We start from the raw sequence: 16,397 nt of genomic DNA on the forward strand, positions 1-16,397 counted from the left end.
GGACTAATCTTTCAACTGCTGCAATCAAGTACCTTTTGCGTGTGTATCTTGGTGCAGGAGGAACGCGATGCCTTTACGTCAAAATGCCACGTTTCAAGTGTTTAGGTATAATACGCACAAGTAGTGCACGCAAGCAACTGCGAACGACCTCCATTTGTTCTTATGTGCCCACCACATTATAGACTGTCCCTGCTGTATAGTAGTTAGTGGGAAGGATTCGTTTTTAGAAAGTAAGAGGTTCAAATCCCGTCCAGGGACTTTTTGGGAGTTAATTCTTAAGAAAAATTCACGCAGTTGCAAAATGTGCATTTTGAAAGATTTTTAATATCCTGCCAAAATTTGTAGCGTTGAAGTTGTTTTACTAAAGGAAAAAGAGGCTGACTGACATTTTACGGGCCTTACTTATTAGCACGTCAATTACCGCCATGTTTGTAACGTGTCATTGTGACGTACGAGCCTCGCTTATTAACAACGGTGGATATAGTCGAATCGGAGGTATCTGAAGGCAACACCGGGGAAAATCAAGTACGGCTAAATAACATTCGGGTATTGGGCTTTCAGAACGCAGTACCGTAGTTAATAAATAACCTGTCAATTATCTGATGTACCATTCAGCGAACGTGCAGCCAGAGAATGAACATCGAGTTTACAATACTGGCGGGGGTATATGGGTCATCGGCAACATGACAAATAAGTCTCAAGGGAACATCGTTTGTGGTAAACAAGTCTAATTCATCCACTAAAAAATAATCATTTATAGCAATTTTTTTCAAGCTAAAGTGGACAGAAACGTGTTTCCTGTTGAACTCAGAATGGGATTTGGGCTGCAGTTTCAGGAACAATGCAATCTGAATGCGTATTATTTTTTTCTCTTGAACAGTTTTCCTTACATGTTTTACTTTCTTGTCATGTAAAAACCAAACCTCAATAATTATGTTGGACGAAGAGTACACCATTGTACATTAACAAGTACTCACATAATTAAGGAAGATATAGTGAATACAGGAAACATTAAAAAGGACATTTTAACTTCAAATCAAACTTTTGAAAACTGGAAAGCATGAAGCCGAAGGCGAAAACATGAATAAAGCGTGCGAAATTACTTATATGCGTTTTTAATTACATCATTGTGCTGCCAGTTTATATTTGGCTCATTTGTGTGAACAATGTCTCAATTATTTTAATTTACACCTGAGAGCGCAGTATTTCTTACTATTTCCATCCCAATTTATACATATCACACCCCCAAATTCGGTGGGCTACAGAATCATTCTACTATGATACATATATACACGAATAACTAAAATGTGTTGCTGGGAAGTAAATTGGCGTGAAAAAGCAAAGCTGAATGACTCGGAAAATAATGCTACTTATGTAATAGTCATGCTGAGCTAAGCTAAGTATAGATTCATATACTTCATAGACATTTTTGTGCAATATGTTTTCAAGTTTTCATATTAACTTGGCCTACATGTGAATTCGTAACATAAAACACGATTTGGCTGTTTAATAATACTAATTAAGGCTATTAAATTAAAGACCATTCGCAGCTGAACTATTATTTTATGATTTGAAACAAGAGCACACTTCAAATAAATCAAATTGAAATGGGCCTTTTGTCGGCAGATCCCTACCGCTGAAACGTTATCAACCAACAAGATGGATAGTTATGACAGTTGAGGTGCTTATCTTTCCAGAAAGGCTTTTTCTCATCATTGCTTGAGTTCAGATTTAGTTATCTAGCCCTTTGTAAGAATGAAATATCACTAAGTTGTCATTCCGATGATGTGTATATCCTCAAATTTTAGAGCTTAATGATTATCCTCTTGTAATACAGTTAACAATAAAGGAGATTTATACCACGAAAACTAAGTTATACCACGAAAACTAATCTTATATAACAATGGTATCCCAACCATTTATTCAAATGGTTAGGTGGACTTCTTCACATCTTGAAATGTATTCTTTAATATACTGAAACAAATCAAGGCGCAAGTAGTTCGATTTCTTGTCTTAATCAGATCACCATTTGTGCAGATTTATCAAGAACACAAGATTATTTTAAAATAACATGGTTGAAGTAGTTTATGATAATCGACCTAAAATCTCACCACTCCAGCTTAGCTTTCAGCTTGATTTGCATTCACCAAGTGTAGTAGCATTAATTATTTGATTCATATTAAAGTGCAACCATTTGACCCTAAATTACCTGACAAGTGTCGCTATAACCATTTTAAGAGTGACCGTCTAGCATTCTTTAAACTAAGTTTATCGAAAAGTCTCTGTCAGTGTTTCTTTTATAAGCATTGTTCTAAAGTCTTTAGCATTCTATCTCACAACATAGTTCTTAAATATTACTGTAAAGATGTGAATTCACATATTATCTGGAGACAGTGTTGAAAAGAAACAAAAGGAAATAAAGAGACAGTTGTTTTGTCTTCCAAGACAGAAATGTCAATTATCATTATGACATATGCAGAAGAAATACGGCCAGAGGTTACATACAATGTACACGCAATCGGTTATAGATTGGAGCAAGTTCGAGCGCGGACTATGATTTAACAATAAGTCGACTCACTTCACTCGAATGAAGGTTGGACGAATCAGGTCGACTATTTGGAACCACACCACAGGGCCACGGTTGTATCGCTGGTTGCCTTTAGCTGCGCGCCTCGGAGCAAGTAACAGTCGACTTCATGTCTTGGCCCGAACTTGCTCTTGATTGTCAGGATCGGCCGGCTGTTAAGTCGAATCGCAGATTGGGTACTTAGTGATTAGCTTAACTAACGGTTTACCTTCAGTGCCAGAAACAACCACGTGCGTACCAGTATAGATTTTAGCAACACCTGTATTTCTTAAAAAGATCGTTGCAGTCTTTCCGAAATCGCCTGTTTGCTAAACTGTAAATAATCGGGTTGACAGCACTGTTGAGGTATTTGATGTAAGCGAATTTTTCGAGCGCATAATTTGCTTCATCAGAAAACTCAACTTCTTGAATGCGGGCCAATATCGACGCTATGTAGACCCAATATGGCACCCAGGACAGCAGAAACACCACACTAGTGACCAACAACATACGGGTCGTCTTTCTTTGCAAGACCTTATTGGACGAGGTTGAGACAGGTGGTGGGATTTTACTTCCAAAGGCAGAGGGCGCCCCAGAGTCAGACCTACTTCGAAGAGATTTTGTCCTCTTTAACCTGGTGAAACCGCTGTGTTTAGCTCTTATGGTAGCCGGTGAAGTCGAACTGGTATCATCAGTCAGTTTATGTTCAATGTTATCTGTCACTGACTGAACCTCACAGGTGTCAGCATTTGGCTTAACGGCTGCTGCTAGCAGGGAGATGGAGTTCACTCTATCGTCAGATTCTCTCTCGACGAACGCCAGCTTTCTTTGTCGTAATGTCGTGTGCCTTGGCCGGTTGTTGGTTCGTTCGTCTCCTATACCTGACTTGACATGGTTCCGAATGGTACGATACACGGTCCCATAGCACACGATTATCAAAGCCAGAGCGGTTGTGTAGAAAATAATCTGAACTGCACACAGAACCAAAGGCGCTACAATCGAAGGGTTGACCAGCACCACAAGGTAGATACTGGAAATTGCCATGGAATGGATTGGGGCAATCAACACAGCAACGACCGCCCGTCGATGGTTGAAGAATCGCCTCTTGGACCGGCACACACAGTCATAGCGATCGAAGGCGATGAGCGAAGTCATGTGAACCGACACAATCACCGAGGACAGTAGAAAGTAACGGAGGATGCGAAGAGACGTCGGGGTGTCACCAATACCAAAGATACAGTTGCTGACAATGGCGTGTATGAGAAGTGAGCAAGCGAAGAGGTCCGCCCAGGCCAGCCCCATGATCAAGACGTGAGTGCTGGTCTTGCGTGACTTGGTCCAATACACACGGATGATGAGACAGTTGCCTGGTACACCAAGGAGTATCACCAATGAACACAGCGAAATATGAATGATACTTCCTCCTATAGGGCACAGTGCGCTGTCTGTCTCATTCATGCTACTTACAAAGCTATCATTAAAAAAGATCGACGAAGACATTGTTGTCGAGAATATCACACGAAGTTTCGTTCTGATTAATACGAAATGCAACAACCTACATCTAGACGTTCATACCAACTGAATCCCAAGCGAGCTCAATTCACTCTGTATTTATAATATGCCTGCGCCATGCGTTAGAAAAAGATCTCTGCCGCACAAGTACATTTTTATCGAAGTACAAATTTCCGCATCAAAGCACTTTTAATTGGAAGGGCGGTAAGGTTACCTTTATGTTTGAGCGGAGTTCTGAAACGGCTAGATGTACCGGAACGAAATTTGTTTACACAATGCAATGAGAGGTTTTTGATTTCCCCGAAGAAGAGCCGTGAAGTCACGTTCCTGACCGATTTGATTGATCAATCGTTTTTGCACAGTAACGGAGTTTGACAATGTAACTATATGGCAACGTAAAGCCAGTTACTCATTTGCGAAATCGTCGTTGACTCTCTTTACAATCTCTTTTTCATTAAGAACGCGGCTAGCTTTTAGGAGTAGCGAACATCAATAAATAGCCAGAGATCGTTGCGTTTGACAATGTAAAAATGTACCATTACACGTAGTTCACTAGCAATTTATCATTTCACGTAATACTATAATTATCCCTTGTGATTGCGAATTAATCTTACTAAATGTATCCTAACTTATTATCGAATATTGGTGACAAATATATAGTCAATTATTTTTATCGCCGATAGTGCCAATAATGCGACCATTTCACTTACACAGCCATCGGCTTAAGCAACTTACACAGCAATCGAAGTAAATACATGACTAAACAAGTACGTACTATTGCTGACGTAAGCTGTTGTTAAGGCCCACGTTAATCTTTCCCTCGATAAACTGAATATGTGTAAGACACAGACACAGACCGTATGTTATTCATTGACCTTTTTGGTGCCTCAGAACTGAGTTCTCAATCCGCGTGACAGGTTTTATATGGCTCAGTAACTCACACTATTAAAATGCCAACAATTCAGCAATATTTACATTTCTCGAAAACCTCTTTGCAATCCTTTCGGAACCGCTTGTTAGCAACTCCGTAAATAAACGGATTGACAGCGCTGTTCAGATACTCAATGTACGCTAACTTCTCGAACAGAAAAGCCGTCCCGTCTGGTATCTTGACTTCCCCGATGGTAGCAAACAGGGATCCTACGTAGATCCAGTATGGGACCCAGGCCAGAAGGAACACCACATTGGTCACCAGTAACATCCGGGTCGTTTTCCTCTGCATGACAACTGCTGACGCTCTTGGGGCGCGCAGAGCGGTAGAGGGCGCTTGAAGGGTACAGTCTGGCGGAGTGCGGAACTGTTTGGCACAGTTCCTCTGTGAATCATAAGCCTTCAAAGATCGGCGATCGAGCACATTCGTCGAAGGACCTGGTTCGCTGTTTCTGTCTGTCAGTTCTTCAAGGGCACAGACTCGACGAGCGCCTCCAGCGTTGGGTAACACAGCTGCCATTGTGGAGGCGTCGTCATTTCCACCAGAGTTTGCAGTCACCCATGTCATCTCGATCGGACTAGACTCGTTCCGAGCTCGCCGAGGTATGGCCTCTGCCGGAGCTGCAATCCTGACCTTGACGTGATTCCGAATAGTCCAATATACTGCCCCGTAGCAGATACCATTGGTGAACGCTGCGATGACATAGCCTATCAGTTGAACTGACAGCATGATCAACGGTATCAGAGTGCTGTCTTTGTGATATGCCTGCACAGCGAAGTACATGCCCGTGGTGGACACGGAATAGATAACTGCTACCAGAACTAAGACGAGTACCCGACGGTAGTTCAACATGCGACGAGTGGACCGACACACGCAGTCATAACGATCCATGGCAATCAGGCAAGTTATCTGGACCGAGACAGTAACCGAACACAGAAGGAAATACCGAAGTATGAGCATGGGTGTTGGAGAGTCTCCAATACCGAAGATGCAGTTTGAGAGAATGGCATGAACCAAAAGTAGACAGGTGGTGAAATCGGTGCAGGCTAGCCCCATGATCAGGACATGGGTGCTGGTCTTGCGTGGCTTGGCCCAGTATACACGGAGGATGAGGCAGTTACCAGGCAGGCCAGACAGGATAACGAGAGAGCAGAAGACGATATGCACAATGTCACCAACAACGATACACTCATCGGACCTACTCGCGGTGGCATTCACAGGCCAAGATGTGTAGTTTTGGAGAAAAGACATTGTTTTACTCATTAAGAGAGAGAAGACGTTTCAAATTTTTAAAATATAGTCTACTCGGTTTGCGCACTGCTAAGCAGAATGGCAACACTATCAAATAATAACATCGCAGGTGTTGTTTTATACATTGGTTTGTTAAACATTTACTCGATCGAATGTCAATCACAGAGCACCTGCAACTTAGTACCGCCTTCATTTGATAACGCTGATCGGTTTTAGTCCGCCATTGCAAGCTGATACTTATTAGGAGTCTATTCCTCACAAGCCTTGCTTCTTTATGGCCACTCCGCAGTATCACCCATAAACGTATTGATTTCTTTGTCTTCGTCTTTATTCTAAGGCTTTTTCCCCGCTATATAGTTCTCTAATAAAGATTGTCGTTGTCGTTTATTTTTTGGTAATGTGGAAATAAACTGAAACTAAAACAGATAAAACGATGCAAAACGAAACAAACACGATAGGTTTGCACAACAAATTTGCGTTATTTCAACTGAGCAAGCGTATAGTTGTAGAACATATGGAAAATAGGAATTAAGTGAAGTTGCAGTACAAAACCTTGGTCCGTCTGCAGTAGTTTAGTAAAATATGGACGTTCTTTGTGAATACCAACTCGTCACGCCGAGTGCCAAACTGAGCGCAGATCGTTGGCGCAGGTGGTGCGTGCAAAATAGACTCAGAGCCGCCTATTAATTCCACTATCAGTAATGATCGCCACAATATAAATCACCTGTTGCAAACATCTGGGATTTTCGCTTTCACTGTTTGCGTCACGGAGCTGTCAGAGATGGACAAGACATATGACTACGGTGATAATAGGGGAATAAACTAACTTGCTACTCCAATATATTTAAAATGTTAAAATTTAATGACCTATTTATTTTCTGGATGATTTTCGATAGTTTTTAAGGATAAGATAACTGCCGAAGGATAATAATTATTATCTGTTGACAAACACTCTCTCTATTTTCCATAAATGCCTGCTTTTTCCCCTTTATTTCTGGGTATTGTCATAGCCTCCCCTTTGTGGTTGACGATACTATTAATCAAGGATGAGTGCAGTCTCACGGTAGACTTGTAATCGACCTTTAGTACGTTGCTTTCCCAATGAGACTTGAGAGTTTGCATTGTGGACACGAACACAGTATGGAAGGAAATTTGAAGTAACACCACATCTCTCTTCAGATGTTTGGTTCTGAAAAGAACAAGTTACTTTAACATCGACGTTTCGAACGGCATACGCTCTGCTCGTCATCAGGAGACTGCCTGACTCTTGTTGGTGTAGGGGTTTAAATAATGGAGGCTTGGACAAATTGTACAAACATGGTAACAGAGAAAGAAAGGGAAAGAAATCAATGATGAAAATTAGGCAAAGCCTAATTTGAAACACCTTCTATATTTGAACAAAATCTTTCAATAAAAAGACATAATAGATAACACAATCATATATCTTGATGATGTCAGATGTACATTAAGGATGGGTATGAATAACGCATTATTGCAACCATGAATTCATTACAATATGTATCTTGAATGTGTCGATAGGTTTTCACCGCACAAAATATATAACGAGAGAAGATGTCACTATTAAGCAAACTCTGGATGTGTATGGAATCAAGGGGAAATCAGTGGATACAGGTCTGGTGTATTTCTTTTACTAATCTGTTCAATTTTTGTTTAGCCTTTAAAGGCACGTAGGAACATAAGTATAAATGGAGTCTTTTTTCCCCTTCAAATTTCAGTCCACACAGATTTACGCCACTGGCGCAAGCTGACTCCCATTCAATGCCATCTTCAATCATTAACGTTATGAAACAATTTACTTCCGCACCACACTGCCTTACACCTGATACACCAAAGGTATTAAAACAGTCCAATCCAATCTCATTGCCATGGAAATTAAGCATTGATCCTGCATGATATGACCATCATGCTAATGAAACTCAAGTTGAAGCTGGAGTTTAATATCACTGCTGCTATAGTAAGCGTTGTAGATTGTGTGCACGGTCATTTCTGATCGAGATATTTGAAGATCTACTGCCTTTAGCTGTGCCTTCAGTGACTTAAAACAAGGAGAAGTCACCAATCCTATCTTGAAAGACCAACAAAAAGTATTATGGCAATGATGGCGAATGCTTGAAACTAAAATCTACCAGAGTATAGGCCTATGTATATTATAACTATCGACAAATACAGCACTTGACATTCGAATTAAGATTCGTTAGCAACAATACGTTTTGTCTTCAGCCTGCCAGATGAACTATCAGAATGGAAACTATGACATATCTGTCTGGCTTTAAATCAACGTTTCTTCAAATGAGTTTCCTGCTTATTTGGGCATTCGTTTTCGTTGAATGCTGTGTGCAAAGACCCCAGTGTGGCCAGAAAACATTCACTGTTGCATGCAACCGTGCACTACAGACATCTACATATAGAGAGGATCAGGTCAAGTCTGCTGTCCGCTGTGTTAACTACTGTCATGCTGATAACAACTGCCGATCTGTGAATTATCATAAAACAGAACAACTTTGTCAAATGAACAATCTGACAAGGATGCAAAATCCTGCTGATTTCATTACACACTACGGCAATGTGTACTTCGATGATGATGTAGACACATCTCTCTTCTCTGTGCCTCAGTTCAGAGGTTGTGATGAGGCCCTTCAAGCTGGTCATAATGTGAGTGGTATCTACACGATATTCCCAGCTGGATTCAATGATGGGCTGCAGGTCTACTGTGACATGGAGACTGATGGTGGAGGATGGATCGTCATTCAGAGGCGTCTTGATGGCAGCGTTGACTTCTACCGCAACTGGACCGACTACCAGGTTGGCTTTGGCAGCTTGTCTGGTGAGTTCTGGCTTGGGAATGACAACCTACGCAGCCTGACTGAGACTGAAGGTAAGTGGCAACTACGAATTGACTTAGAGGACTGGGAGAGTAACACTGCCTGGGCTGAATATGATGACTTTAAGATTCATGGAGGTAACTACGTACTGCAATTCAACTCTTACAGTTCCAACAGCACTGCACCAGACTCACTTAAAAATCACAATGGAATGATGTTTTCTACAAAAGATAGGGACAATGACAAATTGCGTAAAATGTCCTGTGCACGATATTGCAAAGGCGCATGGTGGTACAAAGGTTGTCACCAATCAAATCTGAATGGGAAATTTGGGCAAGGAAATGCAGTGAGTGGTATAGTGTGGAGATACTGGAAAAAAGGTCTATATAATCTCCAAAGCTGTTCTATGAAAATTAAACATCTTGAAAAATAGGAAAAATAACTTTTTTCTTCAAATCAAGGAATTTGATTTGTTTTAACTGAGGATTCAATCCGTGTTTCCTTGACGAGGGCAAATTACTTTTTATATATTGAAATGTACCGGGCAGTAATCTATGTTAAAAGGACAGGAACAGCGTTTCAACTCTTTACATATAATGTGATGTGATTATGTAAAACTGTAAATTGAAACTTTGTACAGTTTTATAAAACACAACAAAGAATAAAGTAACGACAAAACACAATATTCCGGCTACTATAGGTACCTTGTTGATACAATAATTCGTCGTGTGCCAAGGAAAAGGACGTTAGCAGCCCATGCACGCAAAAATCACTTTTGGAAATAATCGAGTTGAAAGGTTTTGTGCTCCCATTTCTAAATGAAAAAAATCACATCAGGCTGAAATTTGAGCTCATGAAAGTCGTTAATAATTAAAATCATATTGTTCATCTTTTGTTTACTGTTAATTACGTCATAATGACATAGCCCCTTGAGACAATATGTATATCAAATGAAAGATATTTCCAAGCTTAATCGATTACCCGAAGGAAAAAACAAACAAATTTGACCTTTTGTCCGTAAATAATAAAAGGGCGTGTATCTGTGTTAATTGGATGAACTAATTGGTGTTACTAGACGCCTGAATAAATCCCTTGTACAAGGGATCGGTGGGTTCATTGTTGATCACGTGTTATTGAAAAAAATTATACAAGTCATGGTCTAGTCTATCGAATAGCCGCTTGCACACACGCATTTATGATAATTAGGCGTGCAGACCCGCCGGACGAGTTGTGCAAATTACGACACCGCGTCTTGACCTTCAGATTCTGACCATTCAGCGGGCGCCTTCTATCCGGCCTTTTCCCGTTGTTGTACATGTATTGCAAAACATGGCAGCAAATTGACCAATCAACAGCTAAGTTCACATTTCTATATGAAATACCGTCACAATTTCTAAACTCAACTCAGATTGACTGGTGTGTGGGTGGCATAAATTTGCATTGCACACAAAATCAGCCGTTGTTGCAGAGTTCCAATCCTGGCCAAATCTCGCTGCCCCCCACCCCGCTCAATGTTGTCTCTCATTGCGCTGTGTGTGCTCCATCAGCTGGGGAGAACAACATTGACCGGGGGAGCGGGGGACCGTGGGAGGCTACGGTTATTTCCAAGTGTCCCAGCCATTCAGGCTGGGATTGCAGTGTGCGGGTTCTGTTGAACAACGGTTCATACTCGGACTATACTCAAGGCCCGTCCGCACCACAAAAAGAAGTTCCATTGCAGTCAGACTATTTACCAATCAGATAACGAGGATCTATTCAGGCGTTGCATAAAATGAATATGTGTCGCCTCATGAAATTATTCTTACCATTGCAATCATAATTGAGGATCTAGTCAGGCGTTGTATAAAAAAATTGAATATTTGTCGCCTCATGAAATTATTCTTACCATTGCACTCATAAACATTTATTTATTTGTATTGTGTATTGTTAGAATTAGTGTACGCACATGTATCTGTATTGGATGACATAATCGGTACTGTGATAGTTTAATGCATCTCTCTTTGTGATGACGTAATTGGTTCAATGTTGGTAAAATTAGGGTGTGCAGCTGCAGTGCTAAATAAAATTTTAAAAAATTATGAAAATTAAAAGATTAAAGTACAGGAAAAAAATGTAGTAATATTCGCAAAGCTTCACAGGTGTAATGAAGCTTGCAAATACAGGGTGACCGCAAAAAAAATGCAACCCTGAAACAAGACAAAAGAAAACGGTTGATTTTCATGTTTTGAGTATCAGATTAAAGCTGAGACCTTTTTATTTCAAATACAAAAAAAATCTGGAAAATAGCAATTTAGGTTGCTGAGAAAATGCCAATTATGCAAAAGTAGTAATTTTTCATCCTGTACACAAGTACTTCAAACAGTGAAACATTTCACTGTCAGCCTACTGTCTTATTATCCTTCATCTGTGCAATTTCTTTAGTATTTTGACATATTTCTGATGCGGAAAGGGTTTAAAATAGGACTAATTTGGATGAGATAAGTTCAGGTGGAAAATAAAACGGTTTCCATCAAATTCGTTTGTCCTCTTATCATATTTTGAACCATGCACAAATAGGTACAGTGAAAATCACTTACTTATAATTATACCAATATAATATTTGATCAGTAAAAACAAACATAGGTGAGCCATAATTACAGTCCGATGACTTCGGTCGCGGGTTGTTTCCCACTTGCAGAAAGTATACAACACAGCTTAACACTTTCTATTATCCACATAACCATCGTAGTTACGGAGATTTTTAGTTTCAGTTTCTATGTAAGAAGTAGTTACGTCTTTGCGATTTGATTTATGTAAATTTTATAAAAAATAAAACTTGTTAAACTAGTTAAATTGTGACAAATTTATGTGAAATTTTGCCATTTTGCTTGTATAACGCAATCTATACTATATCAGTTTGTTGTTTGCTATTTTGCTTGTATATTGCGGCACAAAACACAGGGTTCCAATGACCTATGACGTTGAATAAACCGAGTGACAAGAACCAATCAATGACTGAGCTTTTGCGATTTATTCAAAGTTTCCTGTTTGCAAGAACGTGATTTTAGTGTCGGTGTTAGCAGCCTTCAATCTGCAACCTTGCAATAAAAAAAATGTCGCTCCCAGTCGCCCCTACTGGACATTTTGTTAGTCCTATGGATGACCATGGTTAATGGGTTTGACAGAAGTTGAGCGCCCTCTGTAACACCCTGTCTCCTCCCCAATCCCCCCCCCCCCCCCCCCGTGTTGAGAGCCCTGGCTACCCCGCTGATAGAGGGCCACACACAATGTGCACGAGTTCACCGAGATCCATCCAGTCCATTCAGTCATGTGTGTCCGAATTACTTGGATACGGCTTGACATTACACACTAGTCTATGGTAGCGGCTGCAGCCACTTCCCTAGACTCGTGTGCACGTTCAAGCCGTAGCCATGCAACAATTCGGCCACGACTTATAATCACTGCCAAACCTTATTACATTCAGCCTACAGAGGGCAGCACACTCATTAACAAGGCGTGACAAGTTTTGGCCGCAATTGAGCAAGTTCTGCCGGGAACTATAGTCCACCACAGATAGACTGACTTCGCTCGAACACTAGATGGTTGGGCTACTTGAGTCGACAATAATTTGGAACTACATGTATTGCTCTATTTTGCAATGGAGTGTAGGCATCCTTTTTTCAAAATGGCGATGGGTTTCAGGACTACTTTAGGGTGATCCTCTTTGGACGAAAATTTCTCCCAAAGTTATTAGTTCACCCCTACAACATTTTTAAAAAAATGAAAAATTATGAAATAAGCTTTAAATTGATGTGTGTCTCAGACACCTTGGAGAATTATAAGTATTGTTCATATTTTTTTTGAAGCGGGTGTAATTATCAATGAAGTCTACGGCCGTATATTTTAACTGGACTGCACTCTTATAGTCTCAACTAGTCTTTGCCACTTTATAGTTATAAAACATTTTTATTAACTATTGTCAAGTATGTGAACATTTATAGGAGTGATGGTTATTAGATTTTAGCATTTTATAGTTCGGCAATCGGATGTTTTTACATGTTTGTTCCAGTAATGTAATCTGTACGTCAGAAATAGGCACACGTGTTGGGATTTTGCTGGGCACAACTCCAAATATTCGTGACTCTTTACGTATTTCAATTATAAATTCAGGCTGTCAGTTCAGTTTAGCAATCATTCATGTTGAGCGCTGTCAGCCTGTGGCCTTCGGCACAAGGAGTAGGCATAATAACCAGAGAATTGTCCCTCGTAAACGACAATGCTTCAGTAGCATCGCGGGGAGTGTTAAATCAATATCACAAGACACTTTGTGTTCGTCATGGGAACGACTGCTAAACTGAGGATGCCTTTCTTACTCGACGCGGCGCTGAAATTAAAAATATATATATGTTTTTTTCATTCAATTTTGAGAAAAGATCAAAAGAGCCGTGAAATTGGCATAGACGGAGCGGCAGCCGCTGTGGCTTGCTGTGGTGCCTTTATTACAGCGTTGTGTATTGAATGACCACAATCAACCAAACTATTTGACTCCAATGCCAAATAACGTACGTTTCTCCATATCCTACAAGGTTAGAAGATTACAAACGCCTCTATTTCAACATTCAGCAGGAAAACTGAATATTCACAAGGAATGACGTATAACTTCGACAACCAATCAGTGAATTACACATCGTCTGCCTCTACCCATTTCCTTTCCATGCAATACCAAAATCCATCACCGCTGAGCTTCGGTATCATTCTAAGTTGTCTACGTTGTGGTGTTAAGTAGTTGAAGATGGAGAAAATGGCGAAACAGATCTTTGGTTTGGAGTTATTTTACATTATATCCCTTGTATACCAGGGAGCTATTTTGTCTGTCTCTGGAGTTGAAACTTCATCTTATACAGGGGAATATACGTTTTATGCCGCTGAAAATCGTGCCGTAAGAGAGTTTGCATTTGCTTCACAAACTGTACAATCTCGTGTCATCTGCGGACGGGAATGCAGCATGGATGAACGTTGCAAGTCGTTTAACTTTTACGACTGCAATAAAATGTGCGAGTTGAACCTTGCCACAAGAAGAGAGCATCCCAAAGATTTCAACGCAACTTTAGGGAGTGTGTACTTTGATGAAGATGAGGACACACCTCTCTACTCACTGACTGATAGCTCCTTTGATCGCTTCAGAAGTTGCAAGATGCTCTTCGATGCCGGTTATCGTTCAAGCGGTATCTACACAATCTACCCAGAGCGATTTGATGGTTGCAGTCTTCGTGTCTACTGTGACATGGAAACTGACGGCGGGGGATGGATCGTCTTTCAGAGGCGACAAGATGGCAGTGTGTACTTCTACCGTAAGTGGGCCAAGTACCAGTCTGGCTTTGGCGATCTGTCCGGTGAGTTCTGGTTGGGCAATGACAACTTGGTGACTCTGACGTCTGATGATTCACAAGGAACATGGGAGCTACGCGTTGATTTAGGGGACTGGGAGAACAACACGGCATGGGCAAAGTACTCAAATTTCAAAATATCCCCGGGTGAGTACAATTTGACTTATGATCGGTACATCAACGGCACTGCAGGCGACTCTCTTTTGGATCGTAGAGGAGATCTTTTGGATCGTTTCTCAACAAAGGATCATGACAATGATGCGTATGAGAAGATGAGTTGTGCAAAATTCTTCAAAGGGGCTTGTGGTTTGCAGCTTGTTTGACCGCTCACTTGAATGGTCCATATCACCCATATGCTGATGCAGGTGAAAGCAAAGGCCTGATATGGGAGTCGTGGAAAGGGTTTTCATATTCTCTGCAAACTTGCAGTATGAAAATGCGAGAATTGGGACCATGAATCAGTTACATGTTGGCTGTTGCAAACAGAATTCGATGTTTTTACCCTTTGGTGACGACGCAGGGTCGAGGCAAGGCAAGGTGCATAGGACTTTCCTTTGTGGCCTAGCGACTAGGGATGAGTCTTTGAATCCCCTGATCCGTTCCCCTTAAAAAAAACCCTTCAAATCATGTCCGACAATCCTCATTCCCTGTTTTTTTGGTTATTTTTATTATTATTATTATTATTATTATTATTTTTTTACTTTTAAATCCCTTTTCCCTAAAATTTTACCCCCGTCGCTAGTGCTGTTTTTGTTTCAGTTTTTATTAGTTTTAATGTGGCAATACGATTATAGACATAAGAACCACCCCTCCTCACCAACAACAACAAAAAGAAAAGGAAGGAAAGAATAAACAACGGAAGAAGAGCACCATAAGGAAGTCTTAAGTCAATCGAAAGTATACATTTAGGACTTAATTTTGCTCATTTGTACATGTAACAGGAATCTACTTTAAATGGCAACACGCCCCAAAATGGATGGGAAAATACAGGGTGAGTCAAAAAAAGCGGAACCCAAACCCCCAAAATTATATTTCATATTTAAAAAAAAATGTGTAGCACCAAAAATAATAATATCTGGAAAGCCAATTTCATAAGCTACTTTTCAAAGACAAAATACTGAAATTGCTCAATCCGTTTAAAGAATATCACCATTTAAACGCAATGACCCTTGAACCTGTTTCGTTAAGAAAACAAAACAATTTATAGTGTATTCTTACTGTTTTGAACAACGAAGAAAATGACACAGAATACTTTTTTCAACACCTGTCAACAACTGTAGTACACAATATCTTTATTAACAACCCTGGACAGGCAAACAATATGATTTATAAAATCCACTTTTTTGAAAAGACGGGCCTTCAAAAGGACTTTGTTGAATATTTTTAACTTTTAAACTGAGGTTTTATCGCTGGTGATGTTTGAAGGCAATTGTTACGACGATTCTTGAAATCGCATTTTTGTACGAAGGAGGTTTTAGAATCGTTGTGTTTAAATGGTGATATTCTTTGAACGGATTGAGCAATTTCAGCATTTTTTTTCATCTAAAAGTAGCTTACGAAATTGGCTTTCCAGTCGTTATTATTTTTGGTGGTACATTATTTTGTTAAATATGAAATGTAATTTTTGGGGTTTGGGTTCTGCTTTTTTTTACTCACCCTGCATGTAGGTATGTAGCCCAATGTTGGTCAACATACCAACTCCCTACACTCTTTGGGCAAACTCTTCTCAAAGATTGGTCATTTGTTGTTTTACCTGAATTAACCAACAATAATGTAAATTTATACCTGCGTTCAGCGAATAACAATGCCAGCAGTGTTTGACACAACATTTTGCTCACAGTCCACTTAGCTGGAAGCATATTGCTCTAATATAACTGTAGTGCAAGTTGCTGGGTGGGGCACCTATATGGGGTCTATTCTTAATTTTA

General features: G+C 40.2%; 3 protein-coding genes across 3 annotated transcripts; 1 reads left to right on the forward strand and 2 right to left on the reverse strand.

Moving 5' to 3' along the window:
- Positions 1 to 2,836: 2,836 nt before the first annotated feature.
- Positions 2,837 to 4,024, reverse strand: LOC119731858 (alpha-2Da adrenergic receptor-like). Its single transcript, XM_038205143.1, has one exon. The coding sequence runs from the start codon at positions 4,022 to 4,024 to the stop codon at positions 2,837 to 2,839; it is 1,188 nt and encodes a 395-aa protein (XP_038061071.1).
- Positions 4,025 to 5,039: 1,015 nt separating this feature from the next.
- LOC119731859 (alpha-2Da adrenergic receptor-like) lies at positions 5,040 to 6,260 on the reverse strand. Its single transcript, XM_038205144.1, has one exon. It carries the CDS (start codon positions 6,258 to 6,260, stop codon positions 5,040 to 5,042), a length of 1,221 nt encoding a protein of 406 aa, XP_038061072.1.
- Positions 6,261 to 8,807: 2,547 nt separating this feature from the next.
- Positions 8,808 to 14,792, forward strand: LOC119731861 (angiopoietin-related protein 3-like). Its single transcript, XM_038205145.1, has 2 exons — positions 8,808 to 9,449; positions 13,941 to 14,792. Exons 1-2 carry the CDS (start codon positions 8,808 to 8,810, stop codon positions 14,790 to 14,792), a joined length of 1,494 nt encoding a protein of 497 aa, XP_038061073.1.
- The last annotated feature ends 1,605 nt before the right edge of the window (positions 14,793 to 16,397 follow it).

This window comes from Patiria miniata, unplaced genomic scaffold (genome assembly GCF_015706575.1).
Source record: "Patiria miniata isolate m_02_andy unplaced genomic scaffold, ASM1570657v1 HiC_scaffold_24, whole genome shotgun sequence".
NCBI classification, from domain to species: Eukaryota; Metazoa; Echinodermata; class Asteroidea; order Valvatida; family Asterinidae; genus Patiria; species Patiria miniata.

Bases quoted from the DNA above. Each gene is read 5' to 3' on its own strand.
- LOC119731858 (XM_038205143.1), bottom strand. From the start codon at position 4,024: ATGAATGAGACAGACAGCGCACTGTGCCCTATAGGAGGAAGTATCATT.
- LOC119731859 (XM_038205144.1), bottom strand. From the start codon at position 6,260: ATGTCTTTTCTCCAAAACTACACATCTTGGCCTGTGAATGCCACCGCG.
- LOC119731861 (XM_038205145.1), top strand. From the start codon at position 8,808: ATGCAAAATCCTGCTGATTTCATTACACACTACGGCAATGTGTACTTC. The intron at 9,450-13,940 runs GTGAGTGGTATA...CTTGTATACCAG, and splicing joins AATTTGGGCAAGGAAATGCA to GGAGCTATTTTGTCTGTCTC.